The 23,424-nt window shown below is 43.6% G+C and overlaps 1 protein-coding gene across 3 annotated transcripts; it reads right to left on the reverse strand.

Annotated features, from left to right (window-relative positions):
- Positions 1–7,229: 7,229 nt before the first annotated feature.
- LOC130275630 (coiled-coil domain-containing protein 134) lies at positions 7,230–21,934 on the reverse strand. 3 transcript variants are annotated; one of them, XM_056523830.1, is made up of 6 exons: positions 21,741–21,934; positions 15,845–15,973; positions 13,549–13,633; positions 12,887–13,068; positions 11,800–11,871; positions 7,230–7,555 (listed from the first exon to the last, which is right to left on the reverse strand). In XM_056523830.1, exons 1-6 carry the CDS (start codon positions 21,765–21,767, stop codon positions 7,430–7,432), a joined length of 621 nt encoding a protein of 206 aa, XP_056379805.1. In that variant the 5' UTR covers positions 21,768–21,934; the 3' UTR covers positions 7,230–7,429. The 3 variants fall into 3 exon arrangements, with proteins under 3 accessions (XP_056379805.1, XP_056379806.1, XP_056379807.1); XM_056523831.1 differs by having other exon boundaries at positions 15,845–15,983; positions 21,741–21,900; XM_056523832.1 differs by having other exon boundaries at positions 15,845–16,001; positions 21,741–21,877.
- Between the last annotated feature and the right edge of the window lie 1,490 nt (positions 21,935–23,424).

Genomic DNA, 23,424 nt, shown 5'->3' on the forward strand with positions numbered 1-23,424 from the left:
TGTCATTTTGAATACTTTGGGGGGTGTAGTTTTTATAATGGGGTCTTTTATGGGGTATTTCTTATATGAAGACCCTTCAAATCCACTTCAAACCTGAACTGGTCCATGAAAAATAGCGAGTTTGAAAATTTTGTGAAAAATTGTAAAATTGCTGCTGAACTTTGAACCCCTCTGGTGTCTTCCAAAAGTAAACAAAAACTTTAATGCCCAGGGCGGGAAAAGGGGTTAAATAAACCAAGAAAAACCTCAAAACCCCAGTCACCAAGGTGACGGGGTAAAAAACCCTTATTGAAAATTCCCTCCCTAACTGTAAATATAAAACTTCACTTTTATTTCACTATTATTAAAAAAGTCCCCTCTAGTGAATAAAATTAGCAGGCTATTCCCTCAACTAGTGTAACATCTCCTATCTGGAGTTCACAGTAATATGTACTTGACAGTGGCTGCAGACCACTGTCGATTGGGGAAAGTGCTGCAAATAAAATGTAATCAATCTGTCTCCCCTACATGTTTCGTGGTATGACCCACGTCCTCAGGGGTTAAGAGATAAATGGCCACGTGTATATGCAAGTGCTTCCTTTTATAACGTCCTCTGGACACTCCCCATACCTTAGAGCCAATCATGATCACACATGAACTTACCTGTTCCTATGCCACCTATCACTTGACCGTTTATTGCAGGTCACTGGGGTTAAAGGATAACTTCCGGCGCTTGTTAATGACATTCATGGGTCGCCGCACTTACCCGTAATTTCCTTTTGTTTACATGTTCCGTTACGTAGATCGCGCATGCGCCCTATCTCCGGGCTCACTGTTCAATGCGCGATCAGCGCTGTGATGACTCGCGCATGCGCGCGGACTTAGACCCATGTCCGTAACTCAGAATGTCAATGCGCATCTGCACGGACTTAGAATCTGGCTGATAGAACGTTATCTACCCAGTAATGGTGACATATATAGATCACAAGGATCTCTTAATCTATATATTAGGATTAAGATATTAGATGAAGGAGACTTATAGGGATCTATAATAGACAACCCATATAATCATTTAGCTGTACACTCTAATCTCTATAGTTGTATATCTAACAAGTGTATTAACAATTAATTCCCACTATTGATGAAGTGGTGGTATAGTTTAACCCTAGATGGCTTATAATTAATTATTTATTTATTTATTAATCTATACACTTGCACTTAAAACAATCTATTTAGTTGTCTTCTATCTTTTTATGGGTTAGTTATATGTCTATCCATATATACACGTTTTATGCCAAAACCAATGAAAGAATGGGGGAACGCATTAGTTATATATCGATCAAAAAAATAATAGATATGATAGTTGAATTGGCCCAGAATGATACCATTGCCAACTATAAATGAAAGAATTATTAGGATTGTACCATTTCTACTCATAAAAATGCCGCGAAGGAGAAGCCTTCATTAAGGCCATAGGGACTACGTGTTCCCAGTCTGTAGATCCATCTGGATTCTTCTTGTAGCAATATTTTATCTATATTGCCTCTACGTGAGCCCAGTTGTTTCTGACAAATACCCCAAAATTCGATCTCAAATACATTCTGACCATGAACTGCCCTCATGTGTCTAGCAAGTGGCGTATCACTGTTTGTACGTATAGTACTCAGGTGTTTGGAGATTCTCCTCCTAAATTCTTGTGTTGTCTTACCGACATAGAGTTTGTGTCAATTACAGCGAGCTGCATAAATGATGTTTTTACTTGAACAGTTAATAAATTGTCTAATCTGATATTGATGTCCATCAAGTGGATTAGAGAACTCTTGAGTCTTGGGTAAGTATTTGCAGAAACTACAATGGCCACATGGAAAAGATCCTGTAACCCCCATCCGAGGTCTATTATGGGTCTCCTCCAATGAGGGTAAATGACTCCGGACTAAAATGTCCTTAATATTGGATCCTCTCCTAAAGGTTACTTGTGGTCTAACCCCTACAAATCCTCTTAGATCTGGATCTGAATATAGAATCGGCCAGAATCTGCGTAAGATATTGAAAATCCTAGTACTATATGCATCATATGTACCAATACATCTGATTTTATGTTCTGTAGCTACTCTATTTGAGGTTAATAGTTGTCTCCTATCACTGTTGTTTGCTCTCCTGTGTGCCTTCTTGACATGGGCTAAAGGGTAACCCCTTGCTCTAAACCTCCGGGATAACTCTCCAGATTCCGCCTCAAAGGTTTCTTGAGTAGAGCAGTTACGCTTCGCCCTTAGGAACTGCCCTACAGGGATGCTTCTTCTCAGAGTGACAGGGTGCCAGCTTTGCCAGTGTAAGAAATTATTCGTCGATGTAGGTTTGCGAAAAACTTTTGTTTGAATCGTGTTAGTCTCATCAATCATAATAGTAAGATCTAAAAAATTAATTAGTCTACCCCCAAACTCTGAAGTGAAATGCATACCAATATCATTGTGATTAAGAGCTTCTAAGAAGGATGTGAATAAGGTGCTCCCCCCATCCCACAAAATCAACACATCATCAATATATCTACCCCAAAATATAATGTGACTAGTGTAGTGCTCAAAATCATCAGAGAAAACAAACTCACTCTCCCACCACCCTAAAAAAAGATTAGCATAATTTGGTGCACAAGTGGACCCCATAGCGGTGCCTTGTGTCTGGAAAAAGAAGGCATCATCAAATAAGAAGTAATTATGTGTCAAAACAAATGTGAGTAAATCAATGACAAATTCATTATGTGTCTTAAAGTGAATACTGCGTGTATTAAGAAATTTCTTTACCGCCGTGATCCCCAAATCGTGCCTAATATTAGTGTAAAGACTTTCAACGTCTATACTCGCTAACATGGTGGAATCAGTGACTGTTAAATCTTGTAATTTAGTGACAGTGTCCTTAGTGTCCTTAAGATAAGATGGTAGAGAGGTGACTAATGGTGCTAAAAACTGGTCTACATAGATGCTGGCACCCTGTGTAAGATTATCATTCCCCGAGATTATCGGTCGTCCTCTGAGTGGCTGTGGATTCTTATGCGTCTTCGGCAGAGAATAGAAGGTCGCAATTGTAGGATTTGAATTATATATGAAATTATATTCATCCATAGAAATTAGACTACTCTCTTTCGCTGAGGTCAAGAGGGATTTCAATTCCCTGAGGAAAGGAACTGTGGGGTCTGTTTTTAGTCTCCGATATTTAGTGTGATCCTCTAACAAAGCCAGACACATACGGATGTATTCACTCCTATCCAAAAGAACCACATTACCGCCTTTGTCCGAGGCTTCACACTAAATATCGGAGACTAAAAACAGACCCCACAATTCCTTTCCTCAGGGAATTGAAATCCCTCTTGACCTCAGCGAAAGAGAGTAGTCTAATTTCTATGGATGAATATAATTTCATATATAATTCAAATCCTACAATTGCGACCTTCTATTCTCTGCCGAAGACGCATAAGAATACACAGCCACTCAGAGGACGACCGATAATCTCGGGGAATGATAATCTTACACAGGGTGCCAGCATCTATGTAGACCAGTTTTTAGTACCATTAGTCACCTCTCTACCATCTTATCTTAAGGACACTAAGGACACTGTCACTAAATTACAAGATTTAACAGTCACTGATTCCACCATGTTAGCGAGTATAGACGTTGAAAGTCTTTACACTAATATTAGGCACGATTTGGGGATCACGGCGTAAAGAAATTTCTTAATACACGCAGTATTCACTTTAAGACACATAATGAATTTGTCATTGATTTACTCACATTTGTTTTGACACATAATTACTTCTTATTTGATGATGCCTTCTTTTTCCAGACACAAGGCACCGCTATGGGGTCCACTTGTGCACCAAATTATGCTAATCTTTTTTTAGGGTGGTGGAAGAGTGAGTTTGTTTTCTCTGATGATTTTGAGCACTACACTAGTCACATTATATTTTGGGGTAGATTTATTGATGATGTGTTGATTTTGTGGGATGGGGGGAGCACCTTATTCACATCCTTCTTAGAAGCTCTTAATCACAATGATATTGGTATGCATTTCACTTCAGAGTTTGGGGGTAGACTAATTAATTTTTTAGATCTTACTATTATGATTGATGAGACTAACACGATTCAAACAAAAGTTTTTCGCAAACCTACATCGACGAATAATTTCTTACACTGGCAAAGCTGGCACCCTGTCACTCTGAGAAGAAGCATCCCTGTAGGGCAGTTCCTAAGGGCGAATCGTAACTGCTCTACTCAAGAAACCTTTGAGGCGGAATCTGGAGAGTTATCCAGGAGGTTTAGAGAAAGGGGTTACCCTTTAGCCCATGTCAAGAAGGCACACAGGAGAGCAAACAACAGTGATAGGAGACAACTATTAACCTCAAATAGAGTAGCTACAGAACATAAAATCAGATGTATTGGTACATATGATGCATATAGTATTAGGATTTTCAATATCTTACGCAGATTCTGGCCGATTCTATATTCAGATCCAGATCTAATGGTTAATTGTTAAGGGGTTAATATTAGAAAATGGAATAAATAGCAGCTTGGTAGAAGAATGATCTAAAAATATAATAATTCAAAATGACAAGGCTGCTGGGAAGGATTTAAGAGCCACATTGTTTTTATTGTCTACATATTATCCCAGTGTTTTCCAACCAGAGTGCCTCCAGCTGTTGCAAAACTACAACTCCCAGCATGCCCGGACAACCTTTGGCTGTCCGGGCATGCTGGGAGTTATAGTTTTGCAACAGCTGGAGGTACCCTGGTTGGAAAACACTATTATCCTATAGTCTTAAAGGGGTACATTTTTTTTTTATAAATCAACTGGTGCCAAAAAGTTAACCAGATTTGTAAATTTGAAAAATCTTAATCCTTCCAGTACTTATTAGCTGCTGAATGCTACAGAGGAAATTATTTTCTTTTTGGATTTCCTTTCTGTCTGGCCACAGTGCTCTCTGCTGACACCTCTGTCCATGTCAGGAACTGTCCAGAGCAGCATTTGTTTGCTATGGGGATTTTCTCCTGCTCTGGACAGTTCCTGACATAGACAGAGGTGTCAGCAGAGAGCATTGTGGTCAGACAGAAAAGAAATCCAAAAAGAAAAGAATTTCCTCTGTAGTATACAGCGACTAACAAGTATTGGAAGGATTAAGATTTTTTTAATAGAAGGAATTTACAAATCTAGATAACTTTCTGGCACAAGTTGATTTAAAAAAAAGTTTTCCACCGGAGTGCTCCTTTAAGCTACCGGTACAGCTGTCAGATGAGCGTTCATTTCGGTCGACAGCTATTCCTAGTAAACTCTCATATACGTGCACAATCGTTTCAACCAGATGTCCGTGTGTTCTTAATAGGAAGAGAAGAATAAGCCGCTGCTAGACTACTGTGGTTGTGGGTTATCTACCTTGGGACAAAAGGATCAGGTGGCTTTCATGCTGCCTGAACCACAGGTCCTCAGGGTGGTCCCTATGGCAATCAGGGTGGACCCTGGTAGGCAGCATGAAAGTTTCAGGTTCCTATGAACATCACACCATACACATTAGACCAGTGTTTCCCAACCTGTGTGCCTCCAGCTGTTGCAAAACAAAAGCTCCCAGAAAACCCGGACAGCTAAAGGCTGAAATATTATTCAAGTAATCCGCTAAAATTAGCAGCAAGGAATAGCAGAAATTCAAGTATCAGACAAAGGCAGAATAATCACTTTTATAGATAAAGAAGAAATTCAAGGGTCTATTCACATGTTGCAGTTTCATTATAGGTCACGGTAAAAAAAAATAAAGATAAATAAAAATATGAGGCTTTTCACAACTGATTTAAAGGGGTACTCCGCCCCTGGCATCTTATCCCCTATCCAAAGGATAGGGGATAAGATGTCAGATCGCCGGGGTCCCGCTGTTGGGGACCCCGGGGATCGCTGCTGCAGCACCCCGCTATCATTACTGCGCAGAGCGAGTTCGCTCTGTGCGTAATGACGGGCGATACAGGGGTCGGAGCATCGTTACGTCACGGCTCCGCCCCTCATGACATCACGGCCCGTCCCCTTAATGCAAGTCTATGGCAGGGGGCGTGACGACCGCCACGCCCCCTCCCATAGACTTGTATTGACGGGGGCAAGCCGTGATGTCATGAGGGGCGGAGCCGTGACGTAACGATGCTCCGGCCCCTGTATCGCCCATCATTACGTGCAGAGCGAACTCACTCTGCGCAGTAATGATAGCGGGGTGCTGCAGCAGCGATCCACGGGGTCCCCAACAGCGGGACCCCGGCGATCTGACATCTTATCCCCTATCCTTTGGATGTCTAGGGGCGGAGTACCCCTTTAACCGCAACAGGTAATGACCCCCTTGGAGCGAGTCCACATTTAGCAGCTTTGTTGTGGGTTTTACCACAATTTTCGCCCTAAGTACAGCTATGTATCAAATTGACAAAATGACCCATGGTGGCTTCTGGGCAGATTTTAGACCCCATGGACATCAGATAAAGGAGTTATCCAGGCTTGACCTATCCTCGGGTTTAGATCAGTGGGGGTCCGACTCTAACCCCCTGCCATTGGCTATTTAGCACCCAATCACACTAAGTATTTTACAAGCAGAATTGTGCTCCAGAAATCCACTCGGAAATTACATTGTAGCAGCCTTCCATTGTTTTCAATAGGATTCTGCTGCACCATTCCAGATCCCAGGCTCTGCCGAAAGAATGTTCATTATTTGGCGGGACCCGCTTGGAAATGTATTGCTGTCTATAGAGATGGCGTGTTTTTTTGAGAGCGGTCCTAGCGCAGGAATATCTTGTCAGTGCTCTATTTGTGGAATGTCCGTCCATGTTTTCCCGGGCAGACGTTCCGCAATATTTCCGCCATGTGAACATGCCTAATTAAGAATTAAAGGGATTATCCAGGGATAGAAAAGCAGAACTCAAAATTTTTGGGTAGTGTGAATAGACCCTTATTGTTTACATCAGGTTTGTATTCGCACACATCATACTTTCTCTACTGTAGCAATGCCTCATTGCGCTGTGATCTCTTTAAATAGGTGCTGGGTGTCGGACCTTCCCCAGATCTCAACTTTCTAAAAATTCTATAAAAAAAAAAAATCCCTTTAAAAACACGACCATTTAGCACAGCACCATTCTTCAAAACAACTCTCTTAATTCTGTTTTAGAGGTTACATTTTCTCGAGCGTAAAAAAACATAAAATAAGAAAAAAATAAAGAGAAACCCAAAAAACAAAACACAAACACATTTTCTGATATTTTACAAAAAGAATTAAGAGCTCAGAGCCATAGACCCAATGGTTCAATCTTCTACTTGTGTTTCTGTATCCAGCATTAGAACAGTTTTTGTTACATCTTGGTTCAGACCGGAATGATGTTGGCACGTGTATTGTTCAGTAAGGCTTTCTCCACTATACGCACACAACGTTACCCTCGGCCCACCGTTATAATTCTGACCGAGAGCGCGTTATTCGAGGGCCTTTCCGGATTTCTTTCCGCTTCTCTTCCTTACGTCTTCGTTTCTCCTCTTCTTTTATCGCTTTCTGAAAGGCATCTGTATTGGGTAAAAACTAGGAAAAAGACACCCACAATTACATTTAATACACCAAAAAATGGCATCTTAACAGTTATTAACGCAAAATTATAAACACTTTCTATAAGGCCTGGTTTACACCGCGATTTGTGCCTCTAAGGCAGTGTTTTTCAACCAGGGTGCCTCCAGTTGTTGCAAAACTACAACTCCCAGCATGCTGGGAGTTGAAGTTTTGCAACAGCTGGAGGCAACCTGGTTGAAAAACACTGATCTAAGGCATGGAAAATGTGAAAATGATTTGCCAATGGAACCATTCTTAGAGTCTATTAACACAGCAGAATTTGCGCCAGGGCAATTCCGCCTCAAATGAAAGCCCAATACACTTCTATGGGATTCTGCACTCCCGTTGACCTTTCGGAATTTCCGCTTGCGGAATTCAGCAAGCGGAAATTACGGAGTGTCAACGGGAGTGCAGAATCCCATAGAAGTGTACTGGTCGCAGTGTGAATAGACCCTCAGAACAATGCCAGGTAGAGGTTTTGTGCTCGTAGCTTCTGGGGCTGTGGTCAAGAGCCCACCACTTGTATACAAAAAAAAAAAAAAAAGGAATCTTGTAGCAGCACACAAGTAAAGTGAAAAAATGGGGATTTATTCCATAAAAAGTGTTTTCACAGCAAGCGACGTTTCGACCAGGCTCTCCTAGTCTTGAAAAAGACTAGGAGAGCCTGGTTGAAACGTTGCTTGCTGTGAAAACACTTTTTATGGAATAAATCCCCATTTTTTCACTTTACTTGTGTGCTGCTACAAGATTTCTTATATAATTAAAAAAAATTAAAGGATCACCAAGATAACACATCCTAGATCTGAATGAAGGAACGAATCGTATGAAATACTTTCGTCTTTACATAGTTGAATGTGCTGACAACAAAATCACACAAAAATTATCAATGGAGATCAAATTTATCAACCCATGGAGGTCTGGATATGGAGTCACACTCAAAATCAAAGTGGAAAACCACACTACAGGCTGATCCAACTTTGATGTTATGTCCTTAAAACAAGTCAAAATGAGGCTCAGTAGTGTGTGTGGCCTCCACTTGCCCGTATAACCTCCCTACAACACCTGGGTATGCTCCTGATGAGGTGGCGCATGGTCTCCTGAGGGATGTCCTCCCAGACCTGGACTAAAGCATCCGCCAACTCCTGGACAGTCTGTGGTGCAACGTGGTGTTGGTGGATGGAGCGAGACATGATGTCCCAGATGTGTTCAATCGGATTCAGGTCTGGGGAACGGGCGGGCCAGTCCATAGCATCAATGCCTTCCTCCTGCAGGAACTGCTGACACACTCCAGCCACATGAGGTCTAGCATTGTCTTGCATTAAGAGGCACCTAGGGCCAACCACACCAGCATATGGTCTCACAAGGGGTCTGAGGATCTCATCTCGGTACCTAATGGCAATCAGGCTACCTCTGGTAAGCACATGGAGAGCTGTGCGGCCACCCAAAGAAATGCCACCCCACACCATTACTGACCCACCACCAAACCAGTCATGCTGGAGGATGTTGCAGGCAGCAGAACGTTCTCCACGGCATCTCCAGACTCTGTCACATGTGCTCAGTGTGAACCTGCTTTCATCTGTGAAGAGCACAGGGCGCCAGTGGTGAATTTGCCAATCTTGTTGTTCTCTGGCAAATGCCAAACTTGATGCACGGTGTTGGGCTGTAAGCACAACCCCCACCTGTGGATGTCAGGCTCTCATACCACCCTCATGGAGTCTGTTTCCGACCATTTGAGTGGACACAGGCACATTTGTGGCCTGCTGGAGGTCATTTTGCAGGGCTCTGGCAGTACTCCTGCTCCTCCTTGCACAAAGGCGGAGGTAGCGATCCTGCTGCTGGGTTGTTGCCCTCCTACGGCCTCATCCACGTCTCCTGATGTACTGGCCTGTCTTCTGGTAGCGCCTCCATGCTCTGGACCCTACACTGACAGACAGAGCAAACCTTCTTGCCACAGCTTGCATTGATGTGCCATCCTGGATGAGCTGCACTACCTGAGCCACTTGTGTGGGTTGTAGACTCCGTCTCATACTACCACTAGAGTGAAAGCACCACCGGCATTCAAATGTGACCAAAACATCAGCCAGGATGCATAGGACCTGAAAAGTGGTCTGTGGTCACCACCTGCAGAACCACTCCTTTATTGGGGGTGTCTTGCTAATTGCCTATAATTTCCACCTGTTGTCTGTTCCATTTGCACAACAGCATGTGAAATTGATTGTCAATCAGTGTTGCTTCCTGAGTGGACAGTGCGATTTCACAGAAGTGTCATTGACTTTGAGTTACATTGTGTTGTTTAAGTGTTCCCTTTATTTTTTTGAGCAATGTATTTACTTATGAATGAAATCCACAGTTGCAAATTTTGTGGAGATCTGTAACAATTTTAAAATTTTGGGTTCATTGCAGATTTCCCATTTAAAATCCACAGCACATTAGCAGCATATATTGACAGAACTAATATTTTCCAAAAACAGCACCACGCCAGTGCTCAGGTTGTGTGTGGTATAACAACTTGGCTTCATTCACTTCTATGGGCTGCAATGAGCTCAACTGAGGGCAGGGGTGTAGCTTTTTATTTTATTTTTTATTTTTTAAAGAAATCAGCTCTTTTTTTTCTTATCCTGGATAACCCCTTCCATGTGTGACCAGATTATAGTTAGGCTAAGTTTCCACTTGGTTTTTTTCTGGCAGTTTTTGGATATCTGCCACTGCAGTTTTTCAGCCAAAGCCAGAAGTGTATTCAAAAGGAATAGGACATATAAAGGAAGGACTTCTCCTCCATTATGGATCCACTTCAGACTTTGGCTCAAAAACTGCAGTGGCAGTATTCCAAAAACTGCCAGAAAAAAACCAAGTGGAAACTTAGCCTTAGGGAACCAATCTCTTTAATACTTTTATCCAAAAGTATAGATGTACTTTAAAATCTACATACCGTATATACTCGAGTATAAGCCGACCCGAATATAAGCCGAGGCCCCTAATTTCAACCCAAAATCCCAGGAAAAGTTATTGACTCGATTATAAGCCTAGGGTGGGAAATACATCATCCCCCCCCTGTCATCATCCAGACCCCCATCATTAACATCCTCATCATCATTACCCTGTCATCATCTAGACCCTCATCATCATCACCTGTCATCATCCCCTTGTCATCATCCCACACCCCCTTCATCATCCCCTTGTCATCATCCCACACACCCCCTTCATCATCCCCTTATCCCACACCCCCCCTTCATCATCCCCTTGTCATCATCCCACACACCCCCTTCATCATCCCCTTGTCATCATCCCACCCCCCCTTCATCATCCCCACCCCCTTCATCATCCCCTTATCATCCCACACCCCCCTTCATCATCCCCTTGTTATCATCCCCACCCCCCTTCATCATCCCCTTGTCATCATCCCACACCCCCCCTTCATCATCCTCTTGTCATCATCCGCCCTCAGTGGTCTTCAACCTGCGGACCTCCAGAGGTTTCAAAACTACAACTCCCAGCAAGCCCGGGCAGCCATCGGCTGTCCGGGCTTGCTGGGAGTTGTAGTTTTGAAACCTCTGGAGGTCCGCAGGTTGAAGACCACTGCGGCCTTCGACATCATCCAGCCCCCTTTAGTTCTCACCCCCTTTAGTTCTGTACAGTACTCGCCTCCGCTCGGCGCTGGTCTGGTGCTGCAGGGCTGTCCGGTGAGGAGGCCTCTTCTAAGCGCTTCAGGCCAGAATAGAGGCGTTGCCTTGACGATGACGCAGAAGTACGTTGGTAATGAACGTACCTCTGCGTCGTCAAGGTAACGTGACTATTCTGGGGCCGGGCCCGAAGCGCTTAGAAGAGGCCTCCCCGGTGAAGATAGCAGCCCGGAACCACTATCCCACCGGACGACCTCCTCACCTGACAGTCCTGCAGCACCAGACCAGCGCGGAGGAGAGTACTGTACAGAACTAAAGGGGGTGAGAGGGGGCTGGATGATGTCGAAGGCCGCAGTGGTCTTCAACCTGCGGACCTCCAGAGGTTTCAAAACTACAACTCCCAGCAAGCCCGGACAGCCGATGGCTGCCCGGGCTTGCTGGGAGTAGTAGTTTTGAAACCTCTGGAGGTCCGCAGGTTGAAGACCACTGCGGGTGGGGAGTTCACTCGAGTATAAGCCGAGGGGGGTGTTTTCAGCACGAAAAATCGTGCTGAAAAACTCGGCTTATACTCGAGTATATACGGTAACCAAGTAAACTTACCTCCATATTTTCACTCCTAAAGGGATTTCGATAATCGGGGGACTTTTCACTAATGCCCAACTCCTGAGACATCTGCAATAAGAAGTTATATGTAACCAAAATATACGCTGCTAATAAAGCTCTGTCTATATACTGCACCTATACTACACTGGAATTTGCTGTCATAAAATTAGATATATAAAAAACACATTATACAATATCAGGCAATAGTATTATGCAGGATAAAAAACTAAAAATGTAAAGATCACAACACAAAGGTTTACAGTTTTCATGTACTGTGGCTTTTATAGTGAACACTATGACTAAAAGTATGTGACCCCTGACCATTGCATCTATATGAGCACAGACAGGGGTTCTTTACTAGAACATCAGGTGGTCATGGGGAACTCTATAAAAAAAGATCAGAAAGGGCCTGGATGCATTTTTGGAGACTAATAATATTACAGGTTATGGATATTAGATATATATGGACAGAACGTTGATCCAGGGATTTATTCTGATCACCATATTGGAGTCGGGAAGGAATTTTTCCCCTGGTATGGGGAAATTGGCATTGGCCTCATAAGGACAGTAGGGACAAAATAGGGTTATTCAGTTGAACTTTATGGACTCTGAACTTTTTTCAACCTTAAAAGGAAATTCGTCAACAGTGTCACCTGCACTAACCTGTTGGTACGGACAGGTAGTGCAGGGGACACAGATGACAACGGTACTTACCTTGTCCCGTTCTATGCAGTCGTTCTCCGGTAATCTTCTCCGTTATCTTCAGCTCCAGGCCCGGCTTGGAGCATGGGCGGAGCTTAGTGACATCACTGCTGCTGCTCTCTGCTGGGTCCCGCTGCTAGCAAACAGCAGCTGTAACATCACTAAGCTCCGCCCATGCTCCAAGCCGGGCCCGGAACTGAAGATACCAGAGAAGATTACCAGAAAACGACTGCACAGAACAGGACAAGGTAAGTACTGTTGTCATCAGTGTCACCTGCACTACCTGTCTGTACTGACAGGTTAGTGCAGGTGACACTGGTGACGGATTTCCTTTAAGAACTATGTAACTTTATATTAACACAAATATTGGATTATGACATACCAGGCCAAGAAGCTGGGAGTGAGGACCGTCATCAAAGATGCCACTCAGATTACAGAAGCCAATACCCCACCGAATCAGGTTGTTCCAATTGGAATTTCGATCAAAGTAATGGTGAACGATCTTGGGAAAACGTAGGACGACATCACCAAAGAAGGCGGAATTTTCCACAGTGTGTGAATAGGCTGCAACATAAAGCAGGTATTAACAGCCAGCATTATAACACTTCATCTGAACAGCCGCATCACATACTCTGCCAATGACCGATCTCCTTCAGACATTTTTCCTTCTCAACAAACCTGCCAAGAATCAGAAAATGAAGCTGACAATAGCCGCATTCTTATTTCTTTCCAGAAAAATCTGCCAGTGTTGCGGAACAATTATTTAAAATAAATAGGCTTATACTTGTATATGCATAATGTGTTTCTAATCCACAGCATGGCCATACACATCTTACACCAACAATACATTGTACTGCAGTATACAATGTGCACTTCTCCCTCCTCGCAGTCTATACACCCATCATACATAGCCTAGAACAGCTCTATAGAAGATGCTGACCCCATAAACATGATCAGAATGCTTACGCTTCATACGATGAACTGTTTATAATATAAATATCAGTGAATTCTCCTTTGTAGCACTTTATATCTAACCTATCTTACCATCTTTAATCTTCTCATCTATGGGGAATGGACCATCAGGCTGTATTCCTGCTGCAATGAGAACAGCTCGGGAGTCCTCCAGCACCTGGTACGACACAAAATATTATCATAGTGCAAAGCTAAAGGTAATCTGTATTTCCTGCTAAGAGACACCATTGAATCATACTACGGAACTTCCGTGCGTGGAATTGTGCTCCGGAATTACGTTGTATAAAACTCAACATTGGAGTGCATGGGCCTTCCGCGGTCCCATTCACACTGCAGAAAACTGCTTCTGAAATTGATACAGCAGTGGCCACCAGACGGAATCTCTGAGAGGAATTCCTGATTAGAATTACGTGTGTGGATATTCTGTAGTGTGAACATATCCTTAGGGTATAAAAGCAAACTTTACCATTCCTGAAGCCGATGGTGGAGCCAAGCTGCCCAAGTGCCTGGCATGGTTTCTTGTTCACACTCGTCTCCCTCTTTGATTGATGTAAAGAGCCTCGAATGTCTAACTAGGAGGGACTAGGAGGTGGGAGCAAGCGAGGAGGCGTGCCAAATTGTGGCACTTAAGCAGCTCAGCCCCATCTTCTTGACACTTGGCTGAAAAAAAAAAAACTTTCGGACATCACTATCACCTCCCTTAAAGGGAAAGTTTACTTTTATAGCAGCTCTTCTATGGTTGGTTACTCCATCACCTAAATAAGAGACAACTCTTTTCACAATGATCACATGATGCTCAGGTCCCGCTCCTAATAAAATAAGCTACAGGGGAAAAGTACTATTGATTAGTGGCCAATAAGATGAATAGCTATCCTTGTTATAAAAACATGGCGTAAGTCTGCCACAATGGGAGGCATTTCCACAATGGGAGGCATTTGTGGGGCAATGATACCTGGTTAAAAGCCACCTTTGGGACATCAGTCTGGGAAGTGCGTGTTTAGGGACTGGACGGAATGACTAAACTCAGATGACTCTTCACCAGTAACTTACACACAGTGCATGCTAAAAGTTTACTTTCTACATTACCCAACATTAGGCAAATTATACAGGGGCATCATCACAATACTGTTACCATCCAGTATAATGGCAGAGTGGCAGGTTGGGGGCATAGAAATTGGTGACCTTTACCAGATCTGATCGATGATCTGATCGGTGGAGGTTCTGAACATCAGACTTCCACCATCAAACATGAAAGGAGATAAAAAAAAATTCTTCAAAAACTGCACCACATTAGTCTGCAGGATGGCTGTGGTTTAGCAGCTCAGTTCCATTAAAGTGAATAGAGCCAAATTGTTAACCACAAACAATCATACATTTTTTTTAATAGAAATTAGCTATGTTTCGCTATTGCTGGATAGCCCTTAAAAGTCTCCGCAATTTTGGCAGGACTGGGACTACCTTATGAATATGGAGGTGTGCTGACTCTCCCCTACAGATAAGTTCAGGGAAAAGGAGGATCAGGCATGTTGACTTTCAACTCCTGGTTATCTTAGACATATATGGCAGCAGCTTTTTTTTATTTTTATTTTTTTTTTACCTTAAATAGGTACTCCGCCCCTAGACATCCTATCCTTTGTATAGGGGATAAGATGTCCCCCTGTGATTTTTCCTGCAGCTCCCTCCCATAGGCTTACATTGAGGGGGCGGAGCCGTGACGTTGCGATACTCCGGCCCCTTTATTGTGAGTCATCAGCCACGGAGCAAAGCTTTGTTCCATGCAGCTAATGACTGGGGGGCTGCAGGAGAGATCACGGGGGTCCCCAGCAGCGGGACCCCCGCGATCAGACATCTTATAGGGGATAAGATGTCTAGGGGCAAAGAACTCCTTTAACCTACAGAACACATGCACGCTTAGCTTAACCAAGCGTACTTGTGTATAGAAAGGGCAAAAGCATTCAGCTATTGGAGGGGTATGACTGCCTAAAAGGGGTCCTCTAGAGGGAAAAAAAAATGGTGACAGAAAAATTATACAGATTTTCTAATTACTTCTATATAAAGATCTAAAGCTTTCCAGTACTCATCAGCTGCTGTATGCTACAGAGGAAGTTGTGTAGTCCTTTCCAGTCTGATCACAGTGCACACAGTTTCTGACACGGAAAGAGGTGGCAGCAGAGAGCACCCTGTCTGACTGAAAAGACTACATGACTTCTTCCAGGACATACAGCAGCTGATAAGATTTTTAAACAGAATTTACAAATTTGCATAACTTTCTGTCACCAGTTGATTTGAAAACATATGTTTCCTTTTTGGAGTACTCCTTTAAGCCTGAATACTATATCATGGAACAGTATCATGGAAAGAATCTCACCTTGAAAAGCCCCTTTAGCATTATGTCAATAATCTTGTACTGCTGGTTGACATCATTTAGTTCAATTAGGTTGTTGAGGGCATTGATCTGATCCTTCCTCTTCACCTCAAAAAGCTTCTTATCTGCAATCTGTCAAGGCCTAAATAGCATAAACGAACTTTACAGAAAATAATCATTACAGTACAGTAAGTGCAACTACAACGTCATATAGTGTGCTAAATACAACAAGAAGCTAAACATGTCCAGAATTAAGACAAATATAATTGTGCATCAACGCACACATGCAAATTACACTTTGATACCATCTAAATTAGTTAGAAGAATCTGCCATATGGTGTTATTTAAAGTATCTAGACATGTGCTGCTTTACATAGTTACATAATTAATAGTATGGTTGAAAAAAAAGACACATGTCCATCAAGGTTAACCAAGGAATTGAAGGGAAGGGGGGGATGCGATTTTATATTTCTGTGTAAGAATTAAAGGGGTACTCCAGTGAAAAACATCTTTTTTTAAATCAGCTGGTGCCAGAAAGTTAAACAGATATGTAAATTACTTCTATTTAGAAATCTTAATCCTTCCAGTACTTATCAGCTGCTGTATGCTCCATAGGAAGTGGAGTTGTTCTTTTCTGTCTGACCACAGCAGTGCTCTCTGCTAACACCTCTTTCCATGTCAGGGACTGTCCAGAGCAGGAGAGGTTTGCTATAGGGATTTGCTCCTACTCTAGACAGTTCCTGAGACAGACAGATGTTAGCAGAGAGCACTGTGGTCAGACAGAAAAGAAATGTAAAAAGAAAAGAACTTCCTCTGTAATATTCAGCATCTGATAAGCACTGGAAGGATTAAGATTTTCACTGAAGTACCCCCCCCCCCCCCCCTTTAATGTTATTTTGTTTTAAGAATGTATCTAACCCTGTTTTGAAGCTTTAAACTGTTCCTGCTGTGACCAGTTCCTGAGTTAGACTGTTCCATAAATTCACAGTTCTTATGGTAAAGAAGGCTTGTCGTTCCTTTAGACTTTATTTTTAAAAATATTTAAATGGACACTGTCAGATTAAAAAAACTTTTTATATGTTGGACATCTTGACAAAACATTAACCTTTCTCATATAAACTGCTCAAAAAAATAAAGGGAACACTAAGATAACACATCCTGGATCCGAATGAATGAACTAATCGTATGAAATACTTTCGTCTTTACAGAGTTGAATGTGCTGTCTTGAAAAAGACTAGGAGAGCCTGGTTGAAACGTCACTTGCTGTGAAAACACTTTTTATGGAATAAATCCCCATTTTTTTCACTTTACTTGTGTGCTGCTACAAGATTTCTTATATAATTAAAAAAATTAAAGGATCACCAAGATAACACATCCTAGATCTGAATGAAGGAATGAATCATATGAAATACTTTCGTCTTTATATAGTTGAATGTGCCGACAACAAAATCACACAAAAATTATCAATGGAGATCAAATTTATCAACCCATGGAGGTCTGGATATGGAGTCACACTCAAAATCAAAGTGGAAAACCTCACTACAGGCTGATCCAACTTTGATGTAATGTCAAAATGAGGCTCATAGTGTGTGTGGCCTCCATGTGCCCGTATGACCTCCCCTACAACGCCTGGGCATGCTCCTGATGAGGTGGCAAATGGTCTCCTGAGGGATGTCCTCCCAGACATGGACTAAAGCATCCGCTAACTCCTGGACAGTCTGTGGTGCAACGTGGCATTGGTGAATGGAGCGAGATATGATGTCCCAGATGTGCTCACTCGGATTCAGGTCTAGGGAACGGGCGGGCCAGTCTATAGCATCAATGCCTTCCTCTTGCAGGAACTGCTGACACACTCCAGCCACATGAGGTCTAGCATTGTCTTGCATTAGGAGGAACCCAGGGCCAACCGCACCAGCATATGGTCTCACAAGGGGTCTGAGGATCTCCTATCGGTACCTAATGGCAGTCAGGCTACCTCTGGCAAGCACATGGAGGGCAGTGCGGCCCCCCAAAGAAATGCCAACCCACACCATTACTGACCCACCACCAACCCGGTCATGCTGGAGGATGTTGTAGACAGCAGAACGTTCTCCACGGAATCTCCAGACTCTGTCACATCTGCTCAGTGTGAACCTGCTTTCATCTATGAAGAGCAAAGGGTGCCATTGGCGAATTTGCCAATCTTGGTGTTCTCTGGCAAATGCCAAACGTCCTGCACGGTGTTGGGCTGTAAGCACAACCCCCACCTGTGGACGTTGGGCCCTCATACCACCCTCATGGAGTCTGTTTCTGACCGTTTGAGTGGAAACATACACATTTGTGGCCTGCTGGAGGTCCTTTTGCAGGGCTCTGGCTGTGCTCCTCCTGCTCCTCCTTGCACAAAGGTGGAGGTATCGGTCCAGCTGCTGGGTTGTTGCCCTCCTACGGCTTCCTCCACGTCTCCTGATGTACTGGCCTGTCTCCTGGTAGTGCCTCCATGCTCTGGACACTACGCTGACAGACACAGCAAACGTTCTTGCCACAGCTCGCATTGGTGTGCCATCCTGGATGGGACTACCGGAGCCACTTGGGTGGGTTGTAGACTCTGTCTCATGCTATCACTAGAGTGAAAGCACCGCCAGTATTCAAAAGTGACCAAAACATCAGCCAGGAAGGAAGCATAGGAACTGAGAAGCGGTCTGTGGTCACTACCTGCAGAACCACTCCTTTATTGGGGGTGTCTTGCTAATTGCCTATAATTTCCACCTGCTGTCTGTTCCATTTGCACAACAGCATGTGAAATTGATTGTCAATCAGTGTTGCTTCCTGAGTGGACAGTGTGATTTCACAGAAGTGTGATTGACTTGGAATTATATTGTGTTGTTTAAGTGTTCCCTTTATTTTTTTGAGCAGTGTACTTAATAACTTTTAATTTAATTTTATTTTTATAGAAATCATGGCTTATAAAAAAAAATAAAAATAAAAAAAAAAAAATAAGAAAATAAAAACACCACTAGGGGTCTCCATACCATCCAGAACATTAATCCTGTCCTGCTGCAGCATCAACTTTGTCCTAGCCGACGCACAGGCTGGGACAAAGTCCAGCAAGTGAGGGCGGGACTAGCACTCCTCTGTGCTCACTCCTGTAGACTGCAGTATGAAAACAGAGAGGAGGGTATTACTGAGCAGCCTGCAGTGATTGGATGAAGAGACCCAGCACAGCAAGCTCCAATAAATATTGGAGTGAAAAATCACAGAATTGTGAGAAAACCGTCACATACAGGTACAGACACTATATTATGAACTACACTAACTTTACAGCCCCCGTAGCATAGTCAAATAAAAAAAATCCTGGAATAACCCTTTAAGAAATATTACACGGCCAAAACTTTTCAAGATAAAACTGAGATTAGGGCTTTCCATGCTTAGTATTCCCAGGCAGGAGACCATCAGGAATGATCCCTGGGGGGCAGAGTTCTGCCCCAACATTTTAGTGATCAGTGAAAGATTCAGCCCCCCGAACTCCGATTCTGCAAAACTTCTGACATGTTACTTATAATGGGTGCCCTTTAAGATAAAACAATGACCCAGATTTATCCGTGCAGTCTAAACCCTATTCACATGCCAGCATTTGGTCAGTATTTTCAGGGTAAATCCAACAGAGAAACCTATTGAGAAAAAAACTATATTGGCATGTTCACAATGGACTGAACTGCTGAGGATTTGTTACAGATTTTCTCAATTAAAGGGGTAGTCCAGTGATGAAAAACATATCCCCTATCCTAAGGATAGGGGATAAGTTTGAGATTGCAGGGGGCCCGACTGCTGGGGCCCCCCCCACAATCTCCTGTACGGGGGCCAGGCTCGCACAAAGCGGCGGCCGACACGCCCCTCTATACAACTCTATGGCAGAGCCAGAGATTGCCAAATGCAGCGCTCCGACTCTGCCATAGAGTTGTATTGAGGGGGGTGGTCAACACGCCCCCATGCCGCGGGCTGTCAGCGCCCCGTACAGGAGATCGCGGGGGGCCCCAGCGGTCGGACCCCCCGCGATCTGAAACTTATCCCCTATACCTTGGATAGGGGATAAGTTGTTCACCAATGGATATCTCCTTTAACCTCAATAGGAAATTGAAAATCGAAAAACAGATCTGAAGCATTTTAGTTTCATATAAACTCTTATGTATACCGCCACATATCTGACCCATATCCATTCATCTCAATGGGTCGAACATAGCCTACTGGGACATATGGCCAGACCGGTATGCCGATGAATAATGCCACATATCAGAGCCGTACCCATCCATCTCAATGGGTCAAGCATAGTTAGTAGTGATTATGTATGTATGGTGCATTCCTAACATATATTGTACTATTGTGGGACTCCAAAGTGCAGGCGAAGGGCACATTTGAGTTCTACAAAAAAAACAAAAAAAATTAAAAATAAAACAACAGTAGAAACAGACTGAACGTTGGAGGAGATTTATCAAAACCTGTGTAGAGGAAGCGTGGTGCAGTTGCCCATAGCAACCAGATTGCTTCTTTAACTTTTGAATATGCCTGTGAAATATAACAGAAGCAATCTGATCGGTTGCTATGGGCAACTGCACCACTCTTCTGCTCAGGTTTTGGTAAATCTCCCCTATTGTCACAATAACTCACTGAGATGAACGGGCATAGCTCAGATATGTGGCAATATACATCATCGTATACATCGTTTGCTCGTGTGCCCTAGTAGACCAGTGTTTTCCAAACAGTGTGCCTCCAGCTGTTGCAAAACCACAACTCCCAGCATGCTGGGAGTTATGGTTTTGCAACAGCTGGAGGAACGCTGTTTGGAAAACACTGTAGTAGACTACATCCAGTCCACCGAGATGAATTGGCGCCGGTTGGGTATGCTTCCGTACACATCAGTGCTCTGCCCATATATACAGCCCACATACGACTTCAACACAATATTAATTTACCCAGAAGGAGGCAACAAAGGTCACACCTCTCTTACACCATAGCACACATCATAAATGTTTTTTTTTTTTTTTTTTTGTCGCGTTAAGACAGATGCATTAAATAGTTCTGTCTGGCATGAGGGGGACACACCCCTTGACACTTGAGCATCTACAATACATAATAATATGATTATATATATATATATATATATAACTTTTTTTTTTTAAACGTGCTGCGTATTTTGGTGCATTTTTCTTCCCAAATCAAAAACCACCCATTGACAAGTCGTCCCCAACACTCCTATTTTACAACAGGAAGTACACCCCGAATATCTTAATAGGTATCGGAGAGCAGCGGCAGACGTAGAGTACTAGCGACTACAACTCCCAACATTCAATGAAGAAGAGAGATCTGACCATTCCACAGAGTTTTCTCTTAACCCAAGTGGCGGCTGCAAAAACCACAACTCCTATCATGTCCTGACAACCTTAAACAGCATCAGATGGCAACTACTAACTACTCCCATCATTCAATAAGAGCAAGATCTGTGACCATTCTGCAGTGTTTCCCACTAGCCAGGGCAGCAGCTGCAAAAAACAATGGCGACTACAACTCCCATCATTTCATAAGCGCAAGATCTGTGACCATTTTACAGTGTTTCCCAGCCTGAGGTTGTGCAGCGGCTGCAAAAAACAACAACTCCCATAATGTGAAACTGTGAACCATCGCCCAAGGCTGTGTAGCAGTTGCAGAACTACAACTCCCATTATGCCCTGAAAGACTTCGGCTGTCAGTGCATAATGAGAGTTGTAGTTTTGCAACAGTAGTAATATAATATACTTGAGGGGACCCCCCGGGGACGCCCATACACCATACATGTGACATCTATGTCCCCTCAAATATATAATTTAAAAAAAGTGGAGTTTCCCTTTAAGAAATCGTAAAACGTGACCGCCTCGCTCGTGCCCCTCACCGTCAATGTCTCCCAGGGTGAGCTCATCCCCGAGTTCCGTCAGCGTCTCCATGTTCTCCATACTGGTAAAAGCAATACGTCGCTCCCCGCCCGGGAAAGCCTTCGCCTTCTCGCTGCTCCTGTCACTTTCCTTCCGAAATCAACAACCTGTCACAGGCGAAACCGACGCCATGTTCCTCCCCGCACCGCCCCTCCGCTGGTGATGACGTCAGCCTCCTTACCCCCCTCCACTTTGCGTGCCTAGCCTCGTTGCGCAGACACATAAAACCATAGGCAAAGCACGATGATTGAAAACGAGGCTTGGTTTTCCTTCCCTGGACGCCAGGCGTGTGTGAGGGTGTGAGGGTTGGGAGGCTCTGAAAGCCCCGCCCACTCCTCTTGTAATAGCGCGTGCTGGTTGTTTTGTTGTCAATGAGACCAGGGCTCGCCGACCAATGGGAAGGCTTGGCGTGCTGTGGGGTGATGTGACGTCACCGATCAGGGGATCTATATTTGCATATGAGGCCGCGGCGCCTCCACACACAAAACTCACTCCGTTGTGTCTCCCGCCGTCGTGGAGACTGACAGCTGTGAGCTCGTGGTTAACCCGTTATGTGCCAGTGAAGGGGAATAGAGCCCCAGTTCACATTCCGAAACCGCGCAAAGCCGCCCTGACATGCAGTTCTCACATAGGTGCACTATATGCATGACTCCGTATTGTGTTCATACATCAGGAAATGGCATGAAAATAGACAAGATTTACTAAACCCAACTCTTAACCCCTTGAGGTCACAACCTATTTTCATTGTTATGTTTAAGTTTTTCCTCCTCGTCTTTTAAGAGCCATAAGTTTAAATAGGTATTCGGGGATTTTTTTTAATTATTTGCTACAGGGGTTGTACAGTTAGTGTGGTTCATAATATAGTGTCTGTACTTGTGTTTCATGGTGGTTTTGCAATTCTGTGATTTTTGCCCCAATGTTTATTTTAAACAGCATACAACATTACTCAAGTCTCAGGCTTTTCTGGGTTGCAGTGCAGCCGAGACATTACATCACTAGTCAGTGTTCAGAGGGAGCTTGTCTTTGCTTCAATGGAATGGCACCCTGGTCAGAAAACACTGGTATTGTGTTTCAATGGGTGGGGTGGCTGATATATAGTAGGGAGAAAAGCGATCTCACAAACAAGAAACTATGGGATTTGTAGACTGAGAGAACGAACTCCAACAGGTAGCAAGTAGCCAGTTCACAAAAAGATAGCCACAGCATTATGGTAATTTCACAACCTGGGGTGTAGCTATAGAGGTGGCAGTCGCATCGGGGCCCTGGTACCTAAGGGGGCCCCAAAGCACATCTTCCCCATAAGAGACCAGTATTATAATTGGCAAATGGGGCCCTATTTCATATTTTGCATCGGGGTCCAGAAGTTGCAAGCTACACCTCTGCTCACAACATAGCCAATTAGCCTCAAGACAAGCAAAGATCCTTCCTAAGCATGTCCAATACTGTCTGGCAGGTACGTACTAAAATCACTTTATGGTGGATAACCCTTTTAACCCCTTAACAACATAGGATATAAATGTACGTCCTGGTGCCATGGTAATTAACCCCTTAAGGACCAAGGGCGTACAGGTATGCCTTTGCTCCCTGGTACTTAAGGACCAAGGGCGTACCTGTACGCCCGTGGGAATTTCGGTCCCCGCCACG

The sequence above is a fragment of the Hyla sarda genome, chromosome 6 (genome assembly GCF_029499605.1).
Source record: "Hyla sarda isolate aHylSar1 chromosome 6, aHylSar1.hap1, whole genome shotgun sequence".
NCBI classification, from domain to species: domain Eukaryota; kingdom Metazoa; phylum Chordata; class Amphibia; order Anura; family Hylidae; genus Hyla; species Hyla sarda.